The 26,987-nt window shown below is 35.5% G+C and overlaps 2 protein-coding genes across 2 annotated transcripts; both read right to left on the reverse strand.

The window, feature by feature from the left end:
* Positions 1-6,101: 6,101 nt before the first annotated feature.
* On the reverse strand, positions 6,102-13,636 carry LOC114352868 (protein artichoke-like). The gene is made up of 2 exons (XM_028304613.1): positions 12,373-13,636; positions 6,102-9,392 (listed from the first exon to the last, which is right to left on the reverse strand). The coding sequence occupies exons 1-2, from the start codon at positions 12,374-12,376 to the stop codon at positions 6,523-6,525; spliced, it is 2,874 nt and encodes a 957-aa protein (XP_028160414.1). The 5' UTR covers positions 12,377-13,636; the 3' UTR covers positions 6,102-6,522.
* Positions 13,637-14,164: 528 nt separating this feature from the next.
* LOC114352867 (protein artichoke-like) lies at positions 14,165-19,212 on the reverse strand. The gene is made up of 3 exons (XM_028304611.1): positions 19,125-19,212; positions 17,877-17,938; positions 14,165-17,786 (listed from the first exon to the last, which is right to left on the reverse strand). The coding sequence occupies exons 2-3, from the start codon at positions 17,890-17,892 to the stop codon at positions 14,380-14,382; spliced, it is 3,423 nt and encodes a 1,140-aa protein (XP_028160412.1). The 5' UTR covers positions 17,893-17,938; positions 19,125-19,212; the 3' UTR covers positions 14,165-14,379.
* Positions 19,213-26,987: the final 7,775 nt, after the last annotated feature.

A 26,987-nucleotide genomic window follows, 5' to 3' on the forward strand; every position in this document is an offset into this window, starting at 1 on the left:
ATAAACGTCAGTGGTTATATTAATTATACACCAGTACGTAATTATCATTCTGTGTATATACTCTCATGTTACAATAATTATAGTAAATAAATAATATTTTTGGGACATTATGCAATGCACCGTACAAGTCCAAACATCCAAACTAGACTTTGTACTATGAGTACCACACAACAGTATACATAAATATACTTTTTTTTGTAAATAAATACCTACAATCTACATATTTGTACAAAACACTCAGACCAATACATTAAATGTTTGTTGTAATACAAATCGACGGATCGAACTCGCAACCTCTGTCTTATTAATCCGGTACGAACCACTACATGTTGATCTAGGTCTGCCTTTGGAAACAAAGTTGTACTAATTGATACTTTAAGTACATAAAATAATAGAGATGAATCAGCATTTGACAGTAATCAAATGGCGTCCACTGTTGGACAAAGAACCATTGACTTCCACAACGACAGGTCCTGCACTGCCTGCTTCCAGGGTGATGATGAAGCCACAATAGCCGAACGGTGAAGGGGTCGGACTGGCCGACTCGTGATCCGGGGAACGCGGGTTCGGTCCCCGCCGCCACTCGATTGTGGTGAACTCGCTCGTGTTACAAGCATTTAGCTTAGTACGAGGGGCTAACGGGACTATTAGTACTTTGTGCAATAACAAATCCTACTAATATAAACTGCGAAAGTGTGGATGTTTGGATGTTTGTTACTCTTTCACGCAAAAACTACTGAACGGATTTTGATGAAACTTTACAGTATTATTGTTTATAACCCAGAATAACGTACAGGCTATAACTTATCACGATCTGTGACAAAAGAAATTTCACGCGGGTGAAGCCGCGGGCAAAAGCTAGTTACTAATATTATTTAAAAAAAAACACGTATTTTCCGCATTTTTAACAGCGTCGAAAGCTTTTAATAAATAGGAATTTTCTTCATATAAAATTCATCAATGAGGGTTTTCGCGAATGAAAAATCCGCCAGATGGCAATACGTAGACGCGAGGTCCAAATACTGCATGATTGGTTATTTTTGACATGACATTGACAGATATGTCAAAATCCACCAATCACGCAGCAGTCAGACCCCACATCCACGTCCCTCCATCTAGCGGATCTTTCATTCGCAAAAACCCTCATTACAAGAAAACCGAACGCTGTAAAGGCTCAGTCTTTTTCCGACAATCCTTTACAACAAAAATAAGGGAATATTGCCGCATCCACCACCCCAACCCTTCTACCATCGCGTTGCTTGGGCACATAATTAACAGCGCGAACATTGTCCGCATCGCACCACAGACGGCCATGATAAATCGCCTTTTTTCGCCACAAAAAATGAGACACCAAAAACATGCCTTTTCCTATGGAGAATTGTCCGTCCTTTAATTGTGGCTTTGTTTCGCCGATGTCAATGATTTTGCAGATTACGTGGCGGACAAATGTATTTGTTGTAATTACTCCAGGGAAATTGTTTTGTTGTATGACAGTTATGATATTCGCAGAAGGCACAAAAGAAATAAATGCGGTAGGGTCTGTGGTTTACAACCACGAGGCAATGAGTTACTATCTGTTCGCTTTAAGTTTGCCGCTGGCGACATGACGTCACTCGAAGGGAAGCGTCTATAACTATAACAAACTGTATTTAAAATATTTTTTATTTATTATTATTGATAAAAATTGTGTATTTGCGTAAAATTCTTCTTTTTCCTCGGTCCCTCACTGATGAGGATCGCGACCGCAGATTGTGTTCCTCCACAGACTGCGTGGACCGCACGATGCAAACTCCCGCCCACCGTCTTCCTCACCGCTTCCGACCATCTCGTCGGTGCCCTGCCCCGAGGACGTCTGCCTTCCATTTGTCCCAAGATAATTTGTTTCTCCAGACAATACCTTGGAGACCGCATAATGTGTCCAAAGAAACAGAGGGTACGCTTTAGGCATATAATGGAGAGCCGCGTGGTGATGTTGAGCTCTTTTAATAATTATGGACTCGTTGGTTCGCATGGCAGTCCAGGGTATTCGGAGTAATTGCGTTAAATAAGACACATTAATTGCGTTTAATCACTAATTGCGTTTAATCGTGGTTGGGGGAGGGGACGCGCATTTCACGGACCGGCAAATTTAGCGCAAACGGGTAGTATGTGACTTACTTAACTTAAGGTCATAATTATTTATCCCCCAGATGGGGCAGAGGGCGTCTACAACAGTCTTCCATCGCGTTAGGTCGAACTTCGCGTTTGATCTCGCTCCAAGTCTTGCCGATTTTTTTCGCCTCGTCTGCTGCAGTGCGCTGCCATGTTTACTTGGGGCGACCACGTTTACATTTAATGAGTTATTGGGACTCTCCTTTCTAGAAGGGCAAGGCCTACCCACTAAAACCTGTCGGTTCCCTCTGATCGCGGTGAGTGATTGGGGTGAGTCGGTGAATCGTTAACATGCGTGCCACAGCGCAACAGCCGCAGCCTATAGGGCGTTTTGGGCGCGCTCAGACTCCGTACGCTTCAGGCCTCAATATAATGATGAGTCGCACCGACTTACTTTAACAGTAAGTTTAACAATCATTCGTTCGTTCGTTCGTTTCAGTCGAAAGACGTCCACTGCTGGAGCAAGGCCTCCCCCAAGGATTTCCACAAAGACCGGTTCTGCGCCGCTTTAATCCAGGCGCCTTCGGCGATCTTCACCAGATCGTCGGTCCACCTAGTGGGCCTGCCCACGCTACGTCTTCCGGCTCGTGGTCGCCACTCAAGAACTTTCCTGCCCCAGCGGCCGTCAGCTCTACGAGCTATGTGCCCTGCCCACTGCCACTTGATTTTAGCGATTCTGCGGGCTTTGTCAGTCACTCTGGTTCTCCTACGGATCTCCTCATTTCTGATTTGATCACGCAGGGAAACTCCGAGCATAGCACGGTCCATCGCCCTTTGGGTGACCTTGAGCCTTCATGAGGCCCATAGTAAGCAACCACGTCTCAAATCCGTATACCATCACTGGCAACACACACTGGTCAAACTTTAACAATAACTGGTGTTTTTGTATGGAGTTTGACAGATTTTTGATGTTTGTTAAAGTTAAAGTAAGATGGTGCAACTCAGCCTAAGTATGCAATACATTTATTATACTATGGTACGAGTATAAGGCTAGTCGTATGGAGTAAAATCATATTATTAACCATAATCATAATCATTTATTGCTTCATACGAGTAAGTGTGCATAGGTGGTGATCTTAAACTAACTAAAAGTCTCAACTTATGACCCTGTAAGGGTATTGCAAATCGTAAATATTATTACTAAACTAGCTTTCCGCCCGCGGCTTCGCCCGCGTGGAATTTTTTCTGTCACAGAAAAACTTTATCGCGGCGTCCCTGTTTCAAAAACCGGGATAAAAACTATCCTATGTCCTTTTCCGGAACTCAAACTATATCTATGCCAAATTTCATCAAAATCGATTCAGTGGTTTAGGCGTGAAAGAGAGACAGACAGACAGACAGACAGAGTTACTTTCGCATTTATAATATTAGTACTCGTATAGATAGTATAGATTAAATTAAAAGTACCTACGTATGACGCAAAATTGTGTAATAAATCTTTTATTTATTTATTTCCGTGCCCGAGTCCCCCAGTGTTCGACGCACCCGTGGTCGACGCCCCCGGTCAGTGAAATTTGATTTGAAGCAATTTTTTAATTAAATGTACAGTCAGGCACAAAAATGTTTATAAACGAACTACCTAGTTGTGCCCGCGACGTCCCTATCTATAAACCCACGAAGTTTCCTTCCGCCAAACACTCTGTATAATAACAATTAAATAACCAGTTTTAAAAAACTCTACTCCCTCTATATTTAACTAACTACAAATAAAGGTTGAAATTATAAAAGTTTTATTAAGTATTTATAACCAAAAATATTATATTTTTCATTACTTTTCGTTGACTGTACTTAGTGCAAAAGCCGAAAAAAATATGATATTAAATTAATTTAAATCGGGGGCGTCGACCACGGGTGCGTCGAACACTGGGGAACACTGGGCCACGGACCCGTTAAAACATTCTTTACATTATTAATTTGTGTGCTTATTATCAGTATTTCATTTGATATTTCGCATTGAAGCTTGAGGTCGATGTGGACAAGCAATTTATAAAGTACCTATACAAAAAACGGACTTGCATTTGGTAAAGATGAAATCCATTGTTTCTAATACATAGGCAAGTAATATTTAAGCTTGAATTGTTTATTTTGTGACTTCAAAAATCGATAATTTTCTGCGACGTTTGAAGTACCTATGCCACATTCAGATGTCCAATCTATGCTTTTGTAGTTAATAGTAATTTATTGTCTTAAACATAAAAAGTTACTTAATTTTACACCTTGATATCTGAGATCTGAATAAACATAATTTGTCTGAGATTGGAAGAAATTAATGTTCACATGATTTTGGATTCATTGGTATTTTGTGAATAAAGTACCTACCTAGTATTGAAATTGGTTTTTTTATCTTTGTCTTGTATCCTTAATAATTCTTATTCATATTCTGCAAAAACAATTTTATTTTGGACTATTAATAAATATTTTCCAATACCCCTTTCACTTTTTCTTAAAGCTGTTTTTCAGTTAAAAAAAAACACGAAATTAAAATTCTTCCTTATCCGAATAATTTCACGAGTTGTTACCACCCGTTCCGTAGAATGCTTTCAAATTTTGTTCTAATTTATATTTTTGTTTAATTAAATAAGACACGGCCGATGTACCTCGAACGTGACTCAAGGAGAGGGGGCGGCCATTAACTGATGGGGTGGGGCGCTAGTGTTAGCGGGTCCCTATTTTCTAGAGAGATCGATTGCATATGTGTGCATAATATACTCTAAAGCAGCGTGGCAGCGTGGGCAGGCCTCTCACTAGGTGGATCGACGATCTGGTGATGGTCGCGGAAGCGGCGCAGGACCGGTCTTTCTGGAAATGCTTGGGGGAGGCCTTTGTCCAGCAGTGGACGTCTTTCGTCGTGTATGAACTTATACCTTACTCGTAGAAACGTGTTCATACGTCATGATTGGCCGCGGCGTTTACATACGGTGACGATAAGATCATTTTTCACTGAGAACGTCTGAACGGAAGTTGGTGCAGAAAAGCTCTCTAGTAGCGACCACGGGCCGGAAGATGTACTAGGGAGGCCTAATGTTTACGTATTTCTCCCTATCGCCTCTTACGTATCCTCGTAAAATAGTACCGCTCCCACTCTTCCCATGGAGCATCCATGGGAAAAGCGGGAGTGGTACAATTCTACTCCTTTGGCTTCTACACGGCTTAATTAAATTTTAGCAACATGTAAGAATTTTAGACGTTCGTTTCAGCCGAATGACGTCCACTTTTGGACAAAGGCCCCCTTCCATAAAGACCGGTGCTGCGCCGTCTGCAACTAGGCACCTCCCGTGGCCTTCATGACTTTCACCAGATCGTCGGTCCATCTAGTGAATTCTAGACGACTGGAAAAATATTAGTATGAAATTGTGATTTTATTTTCTTCTGTCACCGCTATCACCGATGCCCAAATTGTCCGCCTCCCTTCCGGGGGGCGAAAGGAAGTAAAGTGCTTCAAAATAGCCCGTAGGTAAGTGTAAATATTAGGTGTCTTATTTAATTTTTGCAAGCGAAGTGCTTTTTGTGCCGTAAGTGTCAGAGTAAATCTCATCTCTGTTTATTTCCAATTAAGTACAAAATTGTTTGAACTTCGCACTTATTTTAAGAATAAAGGATGTTTGTATTCATTTAATATAGGTCTTTAAAAAGTGTTCTTTTTTTATTTAAAACCCTATATTTAATTTGTATTCCCATCTCAACCGGGTTACCCCAATTCATTACAATGAAAATGTTGATTTGTAGACCTACGAGTAAAATGGCGACATTGTAATTCATTGTATTATGGTTCTTATCGGAGTCATAATTAATACCAGAATAAGCATTATGAACTAGGTTTATACCTACAATAGTAAACGTTTTAAACCCACAGCTGATGGAGTAAGACAGAATAACTGAAACTAAATATTTTAATTACACGGATCTCAAAGGAATTTGGAAGAAAATAAAAGTTCGAGACTACAGGCTTAAATAGTTTATTGCATTAAATTCTATTTAGGACACATATCATTTAAACTTTTTAGTTATTTTTAGTAGTTACATTTTATTACTGGCACTAAGTACATTAAAAAACGAATAATAAGTGTGATAAAACAGAATTTAAAATCAGTCTGATATTATTATGTAATCAGTGACGAAAAGCCGATGTAGGTACAGTATAAATACTCGTAGACAGATAAATAGTAAATACATCAATGTTTTTACACCACACAAATCAATAAAAAATTCACACGTATGTGCACTAGGTACACGATTTATTAACATATTGCCTCACGTACAAACACTGCTTAAAACTAACTGGCGAATAACCTACATTATAAAATCCATTAAAAAATAATTGTAATTAAACGAATGAAAGTGTACAAGGGTATTTAGGTATTATATTCAACACTATTTATTTTTTGACCTCATTTTCAGAATACATTTCACCAACATAAATACTATTGAAAATACTACACCAATTGCCGATACGTACATCAAGGTTTTCATAGAATTGTCACTTGTTGCAGTATTTGTAGGTTGCTTAAATTGTTTTTCAATACGATTGACTGTATTTAATATTTCCTTCTGATCATTTTTAGAATCACTCAAGTGTTGAGTTAATTTCGCATTTGCAGTATCTGTACGATTTTCAATAAGATTGACCGAGTTTAATATTTCCTTGTGATCGTTTGCTATTTTCTTATTAACATTAGTATCAAAATCATTAATGTGCTGAGTTAATTTCTCATCTGTATTTTTTATACGTTGCTTCATGTTTGCCCATTCTGTAGGGTCTTCTACAGTGGGGTGGGGTACAGGTACAGGGCTTTTACCTGGTTCTGTCGGGGGAGGAGTTGGATTACGAGCATCACTACAACCGTTGAGGTTATTTTTAATTGCTGTCAAATTAAAATCGTTATACCAATTTTTAGCTCTTGCTTCCTCTATGTCTGTACAGGGAATCGGATTGCCACTAATGCTAAGTTTTTCGACTCCTGCAAGCGAAAACCCTTCAAAGTCTAGATAATCAATGTTGTTATTATCTAATAAAAAGTTTTTGACTGTTTTACTACTTGGCAAATTTAAAGGTGTAAATTTTTTTAAATTATTTGATGAAAGGTTCAGGGTTTCCAAATGATGTAATGAATCGAAATTCTTAGAGCGGTTTATTTCTGATAGTTGATTTTGACTCAAATCTAGTAGTTTAAGCTTATCATTTTGCTCAAATAAGTCCAGTTTTATTGATGGTATTTTGTTATTACAAAGTTTTAATGATTCTAATTTCTTTAATTTGTCAATGTGAACAGCGTTGAGGTCTATTATATTGCACGATGTCAAGTCAAGATTTTTGATGTTTGAATTTGTAATATTTTCAAAAGTGACTTCTTTAATATTTTTCAAATTCACTGTTGTTAATGTAATCAAATTATCAAAAGGGTTTTTTAAACCTAAATTTTGATTATCAGATAAATCAATAAACTCTAATTTATGAAGTGAAGAAAATGTTTCGTTTGTAAATGAATTTATTTCATTTTTGCTCAAATCCAATTTGCTTAAATTAACTAAACCATTTAATATTTCATCAATATTTTTTATCATATTTCCCCTTAAATAGAGCTCTTTTATTTCCTTGTTATTTTTAAAAGTGTCTTTTTCAATACTTTGGATCTTATTTGAAGACGCATCTAAATATTGAAGTTTTGTCATTTCGGAAAATACATCTCTTACAAGAGATTTCATATATGTGTTTGAAATTAAAAGTTTTTGAAGTTGAGATAAACCTTTAAAGGTATTTCCATCTATATCTTCGAGAGGATTGTTACTAATATCGAGTTCTTCCAACTTATCTAGTTTTTGAAACGTATTAAGTAATATTTCCTTGATATTATTATGTGATAAATATAATTTTAATAGATTACGCAAGTTTTCAAATACTTCTGGCTTTACATTTCCTATTTCATTATGTGCTATGTTCAGTTCTTTTAATTTCGCTAAGTCATGACTTCGAAAATTTAGTATATTAAGTTTATTTTCACTCAAATCTAATTTTTCTAAACTTGTTACACCTTTAAAAGCTAATTCATTAATTTTCTGAATCTGATTGTGATTCAATAGCAACTCTTTTAATTTTGTCATGGAACTAAAACAATCGGCTTCTATTTCCGTAATTCCCCCGAAGCTCAAATCGAGTTTAATAGGGTCGATGCCATCAAGAGTTTCTCGTATGAGGGTACCTTGCAACTTATTGTTTGCAAAATTAAATTCAGTAATACGCTTACCTTTAAAACTTCCAGGCTGTATGTCCCGGATATTGTTATCAGACAAATCTAACTTCTCCAATTTTCCATTTTTGGAAAATATTTTATCATCAATAGCTGTTAAATTATTTTTGCTTAAATCTAATTTAGTCAGTTCTTCAAGTGGCTCTAAACTGCCATTTAAATTGGTCAATCTGTTGGAGGACAAACCTAGTATTGTTAATTTCGGCATTGATTGAAAAAAATCTTTAGATATAGTTTGGAAATTATTGCCATCCAAATATAACTCTTTAATATCTCGAAATATTTTTAAACTATGGTCAACATCTGTTAATTTATTAAACGCTAAATCCAACATTTCTAGTAGTTGAAGTCCATGGAATTGTTCAATTTTTAGCTTTTTTAGAGCATTAGAAGATAAATACAATTTTTTTAATTTTTCGCAGGTAGCAAAATAATGACTTGGAATGTCAGTAATTCGATTTTTACTAAGATCAATTATTTCAAGATTACATTTGTTTTTACTAGCTTCTTCGACTAATTTGTCAATTTTATTCCCAGATACACTTAAAATTTTCAAGTTCTCTTTTAGTAATTTGTGTATATTTAATGATACTAAATTATTATTTTCTAAATGAATGCTCTCAAGATTATTCATTTTATTGTAAACTACTTCCGGTACCTCTGTCATTTCTCCGCCATTGATGGTCAAATACTTTACGTCTTTACATATTTCATCACTGAGAGAATTAAGTTCTTTTAGATTGTTTACATCGTTGAAAGGCACATCATAAAATTCTAAACGAATGTTAATTATCGGAACTGTTCCTGAACTGCCAGAACATTTTTTATCTTTTTTATCTTTTTCTATTAGTGAATTTATATTTTTCAAATGGTGTTTACATGTTACTTTCAATAAACATCCTGGTGAATTTTTAGTGACAACAGCTTCACATGATGTATCTTCACTTGATATTACTTTATGCACGAATGTGAATAAAAGCAGTCCCAATCTCAACTCTGAAACAAACAAAAAAATATTTTAAGATAAGATGATACTTTATTGCCTCGTTTTTACATGCTTTAGAAACATAAAAATATAAACAAAAAAAATTACATTAAATTTTACAAAAAAAATTTAGAGGAAAAACTTGAAATGTATCATAGTGAAACCTGCGTTATTATGCCACAGTGCAGTGCCCGCCTGACCTGACTGTGGGGTTACTATACAGTGTGTCCGGTCACCAGTGTCCGACCCATTAGGGCGCAGTAATATGATCAATTTTATTGACAAATCCACTGGAATAAAACATTATATCCCTAGTTTTCAAAAATTACAGCTATTTAATTTTTTTGTTTCTAAGTTCGGGTGGATTCATTAATTCCATTCCATTTCAATTAAAATAGTAAGACACGGATCTTAACGCGACGTTTATTAATGAGTTACATTATTATTATTAGCCAGTCTGCTTGAGACCACGGCTGCAGCATCGCAGCCGAAACGTCAAGGCGTGAGTACATAATGTAACTCATTCATAAACGTCGCGTTAAGACCCGTGTCTTAGGCTAGGTTGCACCATCTTACTTTAACTTTGACAACCGTCAAAAATCTGTCAAATTCCATACAAAAAGCACCGGTTATCGTCATAGTTACCGTTAAAGATAGGTGGTGCAACCCACCCTTACTGTTTTAAGTAAACAGTAAGTTGACATCAAAAAGTCTACCAAAAGCTCCCATATAAATCTCTTAAAAACACTTGAAACATAAAAAAATAAGTAAAAAATGATGCTCCTTTTACCATGCTCCCATACAAAAAGCACCGGTTATCGTCATAGTTACCGTTAAAGATAGGTGGTGCAACCCACCCTTACTGTTTTAAGTAAACAGTAAGTTGACATCAAAAAGTCTACCAAAAGCTCCCATATAAATCTCTTAAAAACACTTGAAACATAAAAAAATAAGTAAAAAATGATGCTCCTTTTTAAAACTTTCAATGTTACAAAAAAAGTAGACCGTGAACTTACCTTTTTTTCCATTTCTAAGTCATTACCTAAAAACTGATATTAAAACCTTAGCTTTAAATCAACTAATCTAGGTGTTGTGATTAATTGAACATGACTCTATAAAACGCGAATTCATCCCGATAATAGGTGGCCTTACTACTTAACTACGCCTAGGCTAGTTGACTTAAAGCTTAAATTACTTAGTGCATCTAAAAAGTGAAAAAAAGGTATGTTGTTAACGGTCTAGTTTTTCTGTGCCATTGAAAAATTTAATATGGTCATAATTTTTATGTTTCTAATGTTTCGTAAAGATTTTAATGGGAGTTTTTGATAAACTTTTTGATGTCAATTATTGCCTATTCTTTTAGCTATCGAACTAATTCACTTTTATGCTTTTAGGTCCTGTACATCGGTAAAACCATTTCAAAATCCTATGAGAACGTTTTCTACTTTTACGCGGATGAAGTCGCGGGCAAAAGCTAGTCTATACTAATATTATAAAGAGGTAAAGTTTGTGTGTTTGTATATTTGTTAAATTGTAAGGGAATCTTGGGATCTCTGTACCGATATTAACAATTCTTTCACCAATAGAAAACCACATTATTGCTGAGTGTCATAGGTAATATAAAAAACCGGCCAAGTGCGTGACGTGCCACGCGCAGTCGTGTAGGGTTCCGTTTTCCTTCGTTACCACAATATATTTCAGAAGCAAGCAATTACTTCATCTAAAGTCACTTTTAATATTTTCTTGTAAGGATTTTTTATTAGGTATAAAATTTTCTAATACATGAGTAAAACGGCTATTACTCTTAAACTAACTGATTTATCTTAACCGCTATAGTTTTCCTTGAAAGTTCATAAAAAGCACTATTATTACGAATTTTTTTATGATTTTTCAAGCCAACAGTTTAGTTTTTAGAGGGGGGGGGGCTACTTGAACAAAAATTGACACTTTAAACTTTAACATTTTGCAAATGAATCCCTAAATCGAAAAATGGTCTTAGAAACCCCTAAGCCATTTTAAAAGACCTATCCAACGATACCCCACACGATAGGGTAGAAGAAGAAAAAAAATGCATCCCCACTTTTATGCTACCCTAAAAAAATTTTTTTATCAAAAGAAGAACGGTCATTTGTGACCCAGGCCCGACAGAAACGAGACATACCTCAGTTTTTTTGTCATGTCTTAATTAGTTAAATTATATAGTTTTTATATTCGAAATCTATGTATAACACCAAAATATTACCCTTTGTTTTTGTTCAGGCGCTATACAAAAACTAATACAAAATGCCTATTTATCACCAAAATTGGTAAATGTATGTACCTAAATGTCTATTACAGCTGCTATGGAATGTATCTAGGTGACCTGGAGATTTAGGTACATACATTTACCAATTTTGGTGATAAATAGGCATTTTGTATTAGTTTTTGTATAGCGCCTGAACAAAAACAAAGGGTAATATTTTGGTGTTATATTATATAGATTTCGAATATAAAAAATATATAAATTTAACTAATTAAGACATGACAAAAAAACTGAGATATGTCTCGTTTCTGTCGGGTCTGGGTTTTTTTTGTATGGGGCGTGACCGTTCTTCTTTATTCTACCGTTTTGTCGGCGTGATTAATATACATCCCTCCACAAAATTACAGCTCTCTAATGCCAATAGTATTCAAGCAAAAACTCGGACAGACAGACAGACAGACATATCGAAACTATAAGGGTTCCTTGTCAGGACTACGGAACCCTAAAAACCGAAAAATTGCACGCGGGCGTGTAACTGAAGCGGACGCAACTTAGGACAAGCTGTTTAAGATTATATTCTTGGGAAAAATATGGAAAATAAGCATAATTAATGTATCGTTTGTTCGTTCGTTTCAGTCAAATGACGTCCACTGCTGGACAAAAGCCTCCCCCAAGGTTTTGTCCCAAAAGGTCCTGCACTTATTTCATGTAAGAACATAATAATTACTAAGAAACAAAATAACACTCACCCATTTTGTACTCTTTACGTTCAAACACTTTTTAAAATTTAGGATTGTTCGGCCATGGTAGTTAGGAGACTGACAAGGAAAAGTTTCAGCAGCCTATTTATACCAGGATTTAGGGTTTTTGATAACGGTCCCACCAACAAAACGGGAGTAATAACGAACGTGATAAGGAGTGGAGGAAAAAATAATAAATATACAGGGTGATTTTGTATTCAAAATTTTTTAATAAGCTCTACACAACAATGTAACAATAGTACTTTATCTTAATTAATTTAATCGTGGCATTTTTCGAAAAAAAAAGAACAAAGAAAATTTTATTCACCTATGTTGCCCATCTTACGTTTTAAAGCTTAAGGCTTATTTTGAGTAAATAGCTGGAATAAGTAATTTTCAGTATCTATTTTTAATAAGCATAGGTACTTACAACTTAAACATTTTTCATTATGGATGGATGGATGGATGGATGGATGGGAGATAGATCGGAAACAGATGGTTGAAGGTCGCTTCTAATTCGGATAAGTTTACTCAATTTCTTTATTTTTCCGTGCATCTATCATTATATATTTTTTAAAGATTATTAGCAATTTGTATTGCCCAAATTACGAATAGTCCCGTTAGCCTCTCGTGGTAAGCTAAATAAGCTTGTGTCACGAGTGAGCTCACCACAATAGTCGAGCGGCGGTGGGATCTATGTTACCTTCCATATCTTATCTTACGAACCTTTTCACAACAAAAAATAATTAGAGAAATCGGTTCAAAAATCAAATCAGCAGTTCACGCGTGAATCGTGCGTGCGCATGCCGTGACCTCAGAATATAATATCCGTGACCAAGAAATTCATTTTTATATAGGGTCCCGTGAACCAGGGGTCAAAACTGGATGGTTACCAAGTTATACGATTTTCTTGATTTTTCTGACTTTTTGCAAAAAAACATTAAACAGTGGGCTTAATGTGAGTTTACATCAAACGTACTAGTGAGCGCGTTCAAAAATATAACGAACATTTTAGTTCTTGAAAGTTTCCGCTAGGGGCGCTGTACAACCCGCCATACATTTAATGTCATTATTTACGCGCTCATTAGTGACGACGTTTGATGTAAACTCACACTAAGCCCTCAGTTTTGACCACTGGTTCACGGGACTTAATTTGTTGCTAATGACCTCTAGTATAATTATTTTCAAGGAATAAGTCGAGTTGCCCTGTCACCCTGTATACATGATTGTTATATGACTCTAAGACTAGGCGCAGACCACCGATTTTTAGTTAGCGGACAGTTCTGTTGGGCCCGATTTTAAATTGTATGAAGAATCGGCCAAATTAAATCGGTGTACTGTTTGCACTTTCATACATGCCCATACTGATCAACTGCCTGACTAAATTATCGGCCGAAGAAAAATCGATGGTCTGCGCCTAGGCTAACTATTGTATGTCTTTAAAATAATATCTATGCCTATATTCCAGAATTTGCAGCTACCTATAATATTATTTATCATAACAGGTAAACAGTGCCAAATTGCATGCCATATCAGAAATTGACGGAAAAGCTTATTAAAATCGAAGGTCAAAACACAGAATTCAGCGATATAATACACCACTACATTTTTATCACCGAAATTTTTTTAACAGGTTATGTAGAAATGTGTGAAATATTTAAAGCAAAAGAAAAAGAAATGTAAAAAGCACGACACCCACTTGGCAATTTTTTATGCAAAACTCGACTTTTTAATTGTACTGTACTTATTAATTTTATGGTTCTTGTAACACTTTTCGCTTATCTAAATAAAACAATACAGCTATGATACAATAATATTGTATTTATTGAAAATTAAATTAATCTCAAAATCACATAAACATAGGTAGGTACATTGTAATACTTGAGTATCCAACATTCGCATTCATAATGCCAAAATTGCTAAACTTTGGCAGATTACATTTTAGGGCTTATGTCTTTCTTGGTATATTAAAATTAATAAATAATTGCTTATTTTTAATTTAAATATATTCATGGACTACAAATTTTGACTTTCCATGGCTCCGGGCAATTCTCGAGTGCTATAAGATCTCCTTGCACGAACGAACATTCTAGATTTGTAAAATTTATACAAAACAAGACACACCAATATTATTAATATCAACGCTACGCAAGTTTCTGTAAAAATTGATTTATTACCACCTCCAGCAACATCTTTCGTTGCCATCAACTTATTTTGAACTGGACTCCTCGAAATTAAAGTAGGTGATTGAGCTTTGAGAACAGAAATTTTGTGATCTAGTTCACTTATAATATTAAGTTTTTCAGATGCCAAAGCGTTTTCTAAATCTTCTTTCACCTTGTTAATATACAGTATCAAATCATTGGAAGCATTATCTTTGGATATTGGAAAAGGAGTTGTTAATTGGACTGATTTTTTATTTAATGTACTCAGTATTCTGTCCAATAAGATATTCGTTTGTTTGGTCTCTTTTGTTAATAGTTCAGTTGAATTTTCTTTAAACTCAACAAAACTTTTGAAATTCGTTGAATAATTGTCATTCTGAAATGAAATTCGATCAATTTGTTTCGAAATATTCATCAAATATTTTAAATTGGTATTTTCAAACAAACTGACGTTACTTGCATTTTGTGTTGACATTGGTTTTTGTTGTAGAATTTTTGTTAATAATTCTTTTATATCGAAAAGAATTTTTGCTTTGTCGTCAAAATTATGAGTAGCTGATTTTTTCTCATAAGATTGCCCGTTCATATTACAAGTAACACCATCGACATTTTCTTCGGTATGTTCATCAATTTTTATCGCAGTGACCGCAAAAGAAACAGATTGTTTCTTAAAATTTACGAGTAACTCACATGGTAGAGGGTTATCTCCGATACTAAGTTCAGATAAACTGGTGCCTGCAAAATCTTCTATATTTAGGGTATCAATTTTATTATGATCTACTATCAACACGCTCAAACTACGAACTTCATAAAATCTTTCACTCTCTAAACTGTTAATAGCATTGAAGGACATATCTAGAGTATTTAAATAAATAAGACCACGGAAAATTCCATAGGAAATAGCAGTGAGAGAATTGTGTGATATGTTCAAAAAACTCAAACGGGTACTGTCCTTAAAAACTCCGGGTTGTATGAACTCCAACTTGTTATTGCTTACATCTAAGTGAGTGAGTTGAGTAAGATTAGTAAACGCCCCAACTTCCAACTTAACGACTTCATTATTACTCAAGTCTACGTTTTTCAACTGATTCAACTCTCTAAGGTTTATCGCACTTACATTAGTTAAACCAGAGTAGCGGATCTCAAGGCCAGTTAGCTGAGTGTCTCCGACATTTGCAAATGTTATTCCATTTCGTATTCCTGATAACAACAAATTAAACAAATTTTTATTTTTCGAAATAAAGGCATCAGTAAAATTGATATCTAAATTGTAAGATAAATCCAAATGTGTCAGATCAGGTTGATTTTGAAAAGCTTCATCATTGATATCTTTGATAGTATTGTGCGCCAAATTCAATGTTGCCAAGTGTGACAACCCTACAAATGTTGTTGAAGAAACAGTTTTTAAAAGATTTTTATTTAACAGCAAGATACGTAGATTTGCTAGTTCTGTGGCATTTACTTCGAACACTCTGAGTTGATTGTAAGATAAATCTATTTCTTCTATTGCTCCAGTGTTCACAAACGCATTGTATTGAAGTTCGTTTATTTTACTTTGTGACATATTTAACTCCTTTAATTGTGTCATTCCGATAAATGAACCATTCTCAATAGTAGTCAATTGTGTGCAAGATATAACTAGACTTGGAAGAGAGGTTAGACCATCAAATGTTTTTTCTTCAAGTGACCCAGTCAAAGGATTGTTTGATACTTCAAAATTGATTAAATCACGCAATGATTTAAACGAATTTGACTCTAACTTCGATATTTTATTGTTTGACAAATCTAAGAAATTTAAAAGAGTTAGTCCTTGAAAATTTTCATGCTCAATTTGGGTCAAAAGGTTATTGCTTAAAACTAAAAAACGCAGATTAATAAGGTCTTGGGCATCAAACTGTATACTAGTGATATTGTTGTTGGATAAATTTAGGGTGTTTAGATTTCGTAGTCCCCTGAAACAGTTATTAGATAAAGTTTGAATTTCATTATTATTCAGCAACATTATTTTGACATTTTCTAGGCCTAAAAAAGCATTGTCCTCAATACTTGCTAGATGTTGATAACTTAAATCCAAACTTGTGACTAAGCCTAGACCTTCAAATGTTCCACTCGAAAGAGGACCAGCTAAACTATTTCCATTTACACCAAAATAATTTAGTTCCTTCCCCTTAAATAATCCTCTTGGCAACACATTAAAACTATTTTTTGATATATCAACGTTTTTTAAACTGGTTGCATTTAAGAATGTGTCTTTGTTTAATGTTTTTAATTTGTTTTCATGTAAATTCAATGTAACTAAAGAATGCATATTCCAAAAAACTGCAGTTTCTATGTTAACCAAAGAGTTGAAACTTAGATCAATGGTTTGCAGATTAGATAGTTTTTCAAAATCTCTCAATTTTAAACTTTCAATTCGGTTGTGACTCAAGTCCAAAACAATTAAATCGGTGAATCTGAATAAAGAGTAATTTATATCGGAAAGTCTGTTATGGGATAGATATAAATACATTAGTTTCTTTATACCCTCAAATGTGGAAATACTTAGGGCGTCAATGTAGTTGTGCGACAAATCTAAGGTTTCTAACTGCGTGAAGGCATCCAATATGGCATCGGGTATATCCACTAAGTAATTGTGCGATATATTCAAATTCTTGAGATTCCTATAGATATTTCCTGACGATGGTAGTTCAATTGTATTAATCATATTGAAAGATAAGTCGAGACTTGTTAATGCTGGCAGCTCCGATGGGTTGCTTAGGCTTGCTGTGGTCAAATAATTACTGGACAGATTCAGGAAAGAGAGATTTTCCAGTCGCTTCAAATTTGGTGAATTGTTGTATTCGTTACTGCTTAAGTCCAAATGAGTTATTATGGAGAGTGGTGCTTTCATATGATAATTATAGTTGCGATTTTCACGAGGTATTGGGTCTGATGTAACAATTGAACTGTCTTTGTACTTAAGACGTATCTTGTAGAGAAAATTTCCGTTGTAATTTATGAAGTCTGATGATGGGCATTCGTTTCTATGTTCGCTGGGAGGCAGTGGCATGCCATTTTCGTCATAATCAATGTCTTCAATCCCATTGTTGCGGGTGAAGCTAACCGTTCTGCGCCGAAACCTATCCCAGTTGGTATCATAGTTATTAAAGCAGTATACCTCGAAGTAGCACTCAACTCTGTCACTTATTGTGCAGCCATCTCCTGCAGGTGTTTGATATCTAGCAGCACTAGGTGCAGGAAATAGTAATACTAGTCCACCTGTAACGTTAATAAAATTATGTAAACTGATAAATGATCCTGATAAAAATAAATAAACAAACACATGCTTAAAATAAAGTACCTACTCACCAATAAGGAAAAACATTTTCTAATTTTTCTACATTGAAATAACTCCAGAAATTAACCGGATCCTGTAAACGATAAAAACAATTTGTAAGATTTTTACTCTTCATCCTGAATGGAAGTCCATTTAGTAAGTTCTTGTAAAAATAATAGTAAAGCAAAAACCGGCACGACAATTAATAACATTATTATTTTTATCTAAGTGTGATATACATAATAATAAATAAATATCCTTGGACATCTTTTTACTGCGCCTCTAGTCCCAAACTAAGCAAAGCTTGTACTTTGGGTACTAGACAACGGATATAAACATACCTACTTAAAAACTTTTTTTTGGAAATAAGTACATACATATATTATACATAGAAAAAACCCAGACCCGTCACAGAAATTAAAATTCATCATTTCAATTTCTGCCCAGCCGGGAATCGAACCCGGAACCTCTCGGCATAATAGTCCGTCCTGAACCCCTACTCCAAACGGCCGACTATATTACAACAGAAGTGTTGTTAAAACCTTTAATTTACAAAATATAAGCTTTTGCCCGCGACTTCACCACGTTTTTGTTTTGTGGTTATTGTGTCATAGAAAGTCTTATGGATAATTTTTCAATCATCAGATTTACCTGAAGAATAAACTTGTGATTTTGACATAATTTCCCACACTGAAACTGTCAATGTACCAAACTTATTCATCACTTTGGATAAAAACTAGTCTTTATTGTTTTTTTACTGGTATTTTGCTACCAGAATCAATGTTTTTTTTTTAATGGGATGTTTAATTATTATTAAGTTACTTTTATTGAGTTTTGAGAGAGTAGAATAGTTTCTCGCAATTTTCTACGAGCAAACTGAAAAAGCCATTGATGCGAGACAATATTTACAAATGATGATGATGGTTATATTTGCAAATGATGATAAATAACGGTTATATTTATTTCACTTAATTTCAAACATTTATACCAATTAACCTACATTTATTTATTTATTAACAAATAATAAATAAATCGATTATACATCGATACAAACGATGATGGATGGATTTACAAATGTGATTTTCATTTTATTATAAATACATTGAAGTTAGGATTCACTGTTTGTTTAACTACTCTGCAAAAATAATTAAAAAAATATCTTTTTTCTGTCAATAATTCCGTAATCACTAGATTTCACTTTAAATATTAGACACAAATATTATTAATACAAATAATATTAAAATAAATTATCGTTCCAAAGGAATTCAAATGGTACATACCAAAATATGAAATATCACAATTTTCAGAGTCAAGATAGCAATGTTGTGTTTGTGAGAGTCACAAAGTGAGTGCTCGTATCGGCGGTCGTCATCTTTTAGGGATCCGTTGTGGTATTACAAAGCCCGCTTAACCGCCTCTGTGGTCTAGTGGTTACACCACCTGCTTCCAACGCAGAGGTCCAGGGTTCGATTCCCAGTGGGGGCAGTTTCTTATGTTCGGGTTTGTTGGTGGTAGGCCTTGTTCCAAGTCCGCCTGGCTAAGCTACCACCATCTTACCTAAGTCTGTCGCCATAACAACAATGTTAACAGTATTGTTGTGTTCCGGCAGTTAAAGGTAAGATAGCCAGTCCCTCTGTGGTTGAGGATTCCGGGTGAAGCTCACTTCCACCTTCGGCCTGATCGTCACTTACCATGAAATACAGGCCAAGAGCTTCCTCGTTGTGGATAAAAAAAAAAGGGGCGCCCGCACGATAGACTTTTGTCACCGTGACAGTATGTCTCTCCATAGATAAGATTAAGTACTTCGCTGTCTCTCTTATTCTCTTTATAAAAGTGTATAGGAGAAATAATACTGTCGTGGTGTACAAAAAGTCACCCGCAACGTGCTCGCAACCTTATAGGTACAGACGACAGCACATCAACGTATTCTTGTTGAAAAATCACCCCTATTCAGTGCCGTAACTAGGGCGGTGCCAGCGGTGCCCAGGCACAGGGCGCAGACCCTGGAGGGGCGCAGAAATGACCAGACCAAGCATTTTTCAAGGGCGCAGTTTTAAAAGCTCGCACCGGGCGCATAAAAGGCTAGTTACGGCACTGCCCCTATTACAAGTAAATAAGAGCCCACAGTGAGTAAGAGTAGCTTGACGTGCCGACTGTAGACTACAGACTTTTTTGTCGGCCGATAGTTCGGTAGTCCATTAACAGTATAAACAAGTCCGTTCGTTTCAGCCAAATGACGTCCACTGCTGGACAAAGGCCTCCCCCAAGGATTTCCAGAACGACCGGACCTGCGCATCCAGGCACCTCCCGCGACCTTCACCAGATTGTCAGTCCACCTAGTGGGGGCCTGCCCGCACTACGTCTTCAGCCCGTCGTCGTCGCCACGTTCTGCGAGCTATGTACCTGCCCCGCCCACTGCCACTTGATTTTAGCACTGAAAATGTACCTACGCACATTACACCTCACACAAATAGCCTAGCTATTAAATATCTTTCTTTAGACAATCTCACACAGCGCCATCTAGCCCCAAAGTAAGCAATTAATATGCTTGTGTTATGGGTGCTAGCTTAACGGATATACTACTTATATACTTTTTTTTTTTTAAATACATACATATTATACATAGTAACACCCAGACCCGTCACAGAAATTAAAATTCATCATTTCAATTTCTGCCCGGCCGGGAATCAAACCCGGGACCTCTCGGCATAGTAGTCCGTTCTGAACCACTACACCAAACGGCCGACAAGCTATTATACATATAGGCCGACTAAAAGCAGAGTAAATACAAATGAGTACTAGGTCATCTTCATAGAAACGCACCGAGCGCGGTTTGTATGTGAGCGCGCCAATACGTATGCGGCGCGCACGCACACACTGACAAAATTTAGCGTGGATTAGCGGGGTGTTGCGCCGTTTCTATGAAGATGACCTACTCATTTGTATTTACTCTGCTAAAAGTCTGCAGGGAAACTACTCTACGAGGCAAACCCGGAACCACCTAAACTACTTGTTTAACCGATTGAGTCCCAGACGGCATTAATTAATGTCATAACAATTGATTATCTATTGTGTCTAGATTCGCGGAGCTTGAAGGATTAAGGCGCTATGGCATCCATTATGCCCGTCTTAATATTTATTTCTTCTTCCATTTTCAATCATGAACACTTAAAATCAAATCAAAATCTCTCTACATACGACTATCTGTATTCAGGTGGTAGTAATTTAAAATCAAAAACCATCTCAGGTTTGACATTCGATCTTAGGTTTTAAATGGTGAATTACTTGTACTTAATGTATTGTACGGAACTGTGTTTGTGAGACGGATTCTCTTTACAATACTTTATCTGTCTTGCTGACAGGACGTTATACGATAGCGTCCACGCCAATACACAGCAGTAGGTAATAATAAACTACTGCAAACAATCTATTTGTCTGTGTTTATTTCTTGTTATTTCACAAATTACTAATACTCCCGTTAGCCCCTCGTACTAAGCTAAATATGCTTGTGTCACGACTCACGAGTGAGCTCACCACAATAGTCGAGCGGCGCGCCCCGAACCCGCGTTCCCCGGATCACGAGTCGACCAGTCCGACCCCTTCACCGTTCGGCTATCGTGGCTTCAAAATGTTTAAATTATTTACTTTGCGTTTTCGCCGGGACTGGCTGTGGTAAAGAAGGCTTTGTCTGGAATCTGGAATCCCACAGTTCCATCCCACTTATGGCGAGTGACGGAGCACCGGGGTCTTTTTAGGAGGCGATATCTCGTCCTTCTGACTTGGTAAGCCCCACATAACCTAACCGCAACGCATTTTACCCCGTATAAAAAACAGAGTCGTTGCGTATTCTTACTAACAAATTAATGCTTTCTATCTCGCTTGCACTCTGAAGAATAAGCGACGCAAGCATTTGATACTTGAACTTGAATGTGTAAATTTTGTGTGTCCTGTATTCAAATACCTGTATTACATCAGTGTGAGTAGTGGTAGTGTTCTCTTCAACTTTCTCTGCGCGACTTATATCTATACTTACTATGTATTTAATATTATAAAGAGGATTGAAAGGAATATGCTACGAAAATACTAGAATGATTTGGAAAAATATTTCACCATTCCTTCAGAATTAAAAAAAAATCTTCTGAACATAGGCTATAAAATATAGTATAAAAAAGTCATAAAACTTTGAAACAGTTTCAAAAGAACTTACATTATCTTTGGACATTGCGGTAATTATTGTAAAAAAAAAATTGACATCATTAAGTTAAATGTTTGAAATAAAACTAATGTAAAAAGACAAAGCAACAGGAAAAGGATAGCCTATCAATAAAATACAGTCTACATTGTTTTAGCTATCTTTTAGATAACTAACTTGTGTGTACTGCCCGAGTACGTGCTAAATGCGTTTATTGTATTGGATGACACCATTCGTAAATATTATAATGATCGGTTATTCCCACTAAAGTGTTACCAGATACACGGTAATTGCCGTACAACAGGGATGTTGTGGATATCCGTAACCGTAACCGAAACTTTCGGATAAGTAACCGAAATAAAAAAATGACCGAAAACGTAACCGATTCAAAAGTTTAGGATAGTCTCGGATGTAGGCAGTTTAAATTGTTTTTTGTAAAGCATTATGTAAAGGCACAACAGCCTGACTTACCTTTACGAGATACCTAATGCCATATAGTATCCTTTTTTTTTATTACCTACTATTTATTCGATTTAAAGTGTGCGGCCATGAATGAATCGTGTTGGACAACTATTGCAAATTGCATTCTAAAGCACAAATATCCGTAACCGTAACCGAAACTTTCGGATATCCGAAATAAAAAAATATCCGTAACCGTAACCGAAACGTAATAGGTTAGGTATAATAGAATTCCTTTATCCATAACCGAAACTACATAAATCCATAACATCCCTACCGTCCGTAGAAGCACGGTGTTTTGGCCAATACACGGTCTACGGCAGTGTCCCGCAAACTTTTTGTGTTCAAAGGTACATCTAGGTCCTAAATTATGATCTTAGATTCTAGGAAAACGAATTTTTTTGAGGCACTCCACCACACATGACAAATCAATGTTTAAGTTACTTACTGAAAATAAGTTTATTATGAAACCTTATAGGCACACTAAATCTTTTGCACTGGTCTACGGTAGCGACTATGGTAGAGATTCACTATCATGTCATTTTTACGGTATTTTTCGATATTAACTACCGTCTTAGATTCATAAATTAATGTACTAAAAAAGTTTTATTTCGCAGTGAATACGATAAAATAAGCACAATTTTGTTGTTTGATGACAACACCACGTACTTTGCTTACGACGGGAAGCATAAATGTTATGCAGGGTGGCCCAGACCAGACGGATATGTTTTTTTAGTACTTTTAATAATAATAAATAAATAAATAATATCCTTGGACATTTTACACTGCGCCGCTAGTCCCAAACTAAGCAAAGCTTGTACTATGGGTACTAGACAAAGGATATAAACATACTTAAATATTTTTGTTTGTAAATATGTATATACATATTATACCTACATTATACATAGAAAACACCCAGACCCGTCACAGAAATTCAAATTCATCATTTCAATTTCTGCCCGGCCGGGACTCGAACCCAGCACATCTGCTGGGCCTGCTAGATCCCTTATCGAACTTTCTAAAAAAAAATGTTCTATCCATCTTGTCTGGGTAACCCTGTATAACTGGCACATGACTTGCTATAAAAGTAAAATACAGTCAATTATCACAAACTCATGAAATTCATGAATGTTCCCAGTAAATGTTGAACCTTTTTCAGGATAACATTTGAATGTTATTTAATCCATAGGGAACCTGTTGAACCTTGGACAGAGTTGTACCTAAAACAATTGTATATATTTTTTAAATTATGCGGTTTTATGAAAAGTTGTCTAGGGTATTACATACGTTATTTGTCAACATTAACGTGTAGTTAGCTAAGATTCGCCGACGCCGTGCAAGTACAAGAAAAAATGGTAATTTAATATTTTACACTGACGCAGTGAGTTTTTGGAGGTTTACTTCATGTCAATTTATGAAATATGTTGCATGTTTGACAAAACGGTTATAGTTAGAACATAATCTTTATATATCTAGCTACTGGACGATATGAGTTTCAGATCCTAAGCTCAAATGGAAGTGGGTATAGTGTGCTTATTAAGTGAAGTAGTCGCAAAGTTGTACCTTGACCACCCAACTAGCGATGTACCTTGGTCACTGATTTTCATACGTTTTAATGAGAATTTTATTGTAATAAAAAAAACATATCATACTGTTATAGATACAATGCCCCGAAGACCTCAAAATAGCAATTTAAAGTCTGTTTTTGATATGTATTTTTTTAATTTCTAATGTTTTTTAAATTTACGTTTAATGTATCTTCATATGACTTTTTTAAGATTATTTTTGTTGATAAAGCGGTTTTAATGGATATTTTGCTAGAATTTATGTTAAATGATAAGAAATAAAAAAAACTAGATTGCAAGTTAAAGCCACTCCAGCGCGTATTTTGTCCTACACGACATAACATATCAACATTCAACAAAATTTTCTAGAAAAAATGTTGAATATTGTCATATTTTAGTTGATTGTGTAAGGCTGAACATGGACTGGAGGGCCGGCTTAAACTTAAGTGATTTGTTGCCAAAAAATTGTGAAAAATAATTAGTACAAAAAATATGGATGAGGATCTTTTAAAAAAAATACTTTTACTTAGATATTGTTGCTAATAACTGTAATAATTGGTATTTCAAATAATAATTTAACAGAAAATTAACAAATTGAAGCGAATATAAGCATTTATTTAAATTTAAATAGGTACAACGTACACGGTCCAAGGTACACCTGGTTTGTTGTACCTAGGACAGTTTTCCCTTTTTTTTTCTAGCAGCTAGTATGCCCAAATTTTTTAAATTATACACAATTTTATGAATGAATTATGTAGTTAATTAAATGATCTTTAAATATAACTGCACTAGACAAGTTTAACTATCACCATTATTTTTCAAAAAATCAAAATTCTAAAAACTGGCCTAAGTACAACAGGTTCCCCTACTGTTAAAAAGAGTAAAATAAAATACTTAATCGACTTCGAAGAATTTATTTGAAATTTGTTTATTTGAATAATACAATGATATATTTAAACAATAACATACAGAAATTATTATAACAATGATAATATCTATCACATGGTATACATCAATTTAAACAAGTAGGTACAGTCAGAGTTACATAGTTCGTGATATCCAAAGTAAAGTAAGTAAAATAAAAGTATTTTATTTGCCAACAAAAAAATACAGTCTGTTTATCTAGCGGCTGCTGCACTAAGCTGTGCTTGTGTCGCGGCAGCCTTAAACTTGACAACACAACCTTATTCCAATTGTAATAAAGACGTGTTGCGAACCGTTTGGCCAGTTTGGGTGTCACGCACTATATGACGCTGACTGTACTTACAGTAAGTTCCGGCAGAGTAAATACAAAAGAGTATTCGCCACAACTCCCCGCTAATCCACGCTAAATTTTGTCAGTGTGTGCGTGCGCGCCGCATACGTATTGGCGCGCTCACATACAAACCGCGCTCGGTGCGTTTCTATGAAGATGACTTATTTGTATTTACTCTGGGTCCGGACCCAGGACTTTCTGAATTGAAAATAACAGCTTGAAAGTGCTCATCTTCTACAAACTAACATAATTATTACCTACAAGTTAAGTAAGTAAGTTTAAAGCTACTTAAGGTATAAAACAAAATATGAACTACATCTTTTCCTCATTCATTATCAACCAAATGCTGAACACGATTCAGTCTCAGATATTTCTGAATGAAAGAATTCTGATCTCTAATGGCCTCCAATATTTTTTGCGTTAATACCAACAGCCTTTCGTCTGCCATTACTGATGATGTAGTTGCAGACGTTATCCTTGCTAATTCAATTTCGCTTTCCCTTTTTATACACGGGATACCTTCTATCGAATGCCCCGACATAGCTCCCATTAACACCGTAGGTCTCATTTTTGAATATCCATTGTTAAAATCAGTAAGGGCATCCCCAAGCCATTCGCACGAGAAACTATTGCCTTCAAGATATACTTTCAGATCTACCTTATGACCTAGCCATCCATTATAGTCCAAAGAATACAGACCATTAAACCTCAATGACAGAAGGATAAGACTTTTCAAATCCATGAGGGATTTCGAGTCCAGATATTGGATATTATTGAACGCCAAGTCCAAATGTTTTAAAGATGTTAATCCTTGAAAAGTTCCATATTCTATTTCTGTTAAATTATTATGAGCTAAACGAAGAATCATTAGATGGCCAACTCGATGAAACGACACAGGAGCAATCTTATGAATTCTATTATTACTCAAATCCAAATCAAATAATGTGACTGGAAGATGTAACGAGTTCTCGTCTAACTCCTCGATCTTGTTGGAACTCATATCCAGACTTCTAAGTTCATTCTGATAATGTAATTTGACTAAGGAAACATCTACTATATCGTTAGAATTCAGTAATAGCGTATTTAAACGCAATCCCTCCCCAAATGGTACATTTAGTTTAAAAAGGCCGTTGTTCGACAAATCCAACACACCACTTTTAGGGTGAAACATCTTTACTCTCAAATTATTCACTTCTTTTAAATGATTATTAGTTATATTAACGAATTTCAAGTTGTAGTTTTTAGCGAAAGTTTGGTCAGGTATGACATCTAAATTGTTATGAGATAGATCCAAATTTTGCAGATTGCTCATTGACCAGAAACTATTAACATACAAATGGGTTATGAAGTTGGTGCTCAGATTCAAATATTTAAGGTGCTCTAAATCTCGAGGGTTGACAAAAAAACTGATTAACTTGTTATTAGAGAGGTCTAGAGAAGAAAGCTGAACAAGAGGCTGAAGCGCATTGTATTCTATATCAGTGATCGCATTTTGTGATAGATCCAGCTCAGTCAAGACATCCACAGTATTAAAATGGTTCCTAAGGGACCTAGTGAATCTCTCCAACATCTCCTTTGAAGTAGCATTAGGGACTGACGTAATATGGTTGCCTGATAACTTAATTTTGCATACAGAATTGCTGCCGAAATGATGCCAGTGTCTGGAGAACAC

This window comes from Ostrinia furnacalis, unplaced genomic scaffold, assembly GCF_004193835.3.
Source record: "Ostrinia furnacalis isolate ACB-3 unplaced genomic scaffold, ASM419383v2 OfSCF1460, whole genome shotgun sequence".
Lineage (NCBI taxonomy): Eukaryota > Metazoa > Arthropoda > Insecta > Lepidoptera > Crambidae > Ostrinia > Ostrinia furnacalis.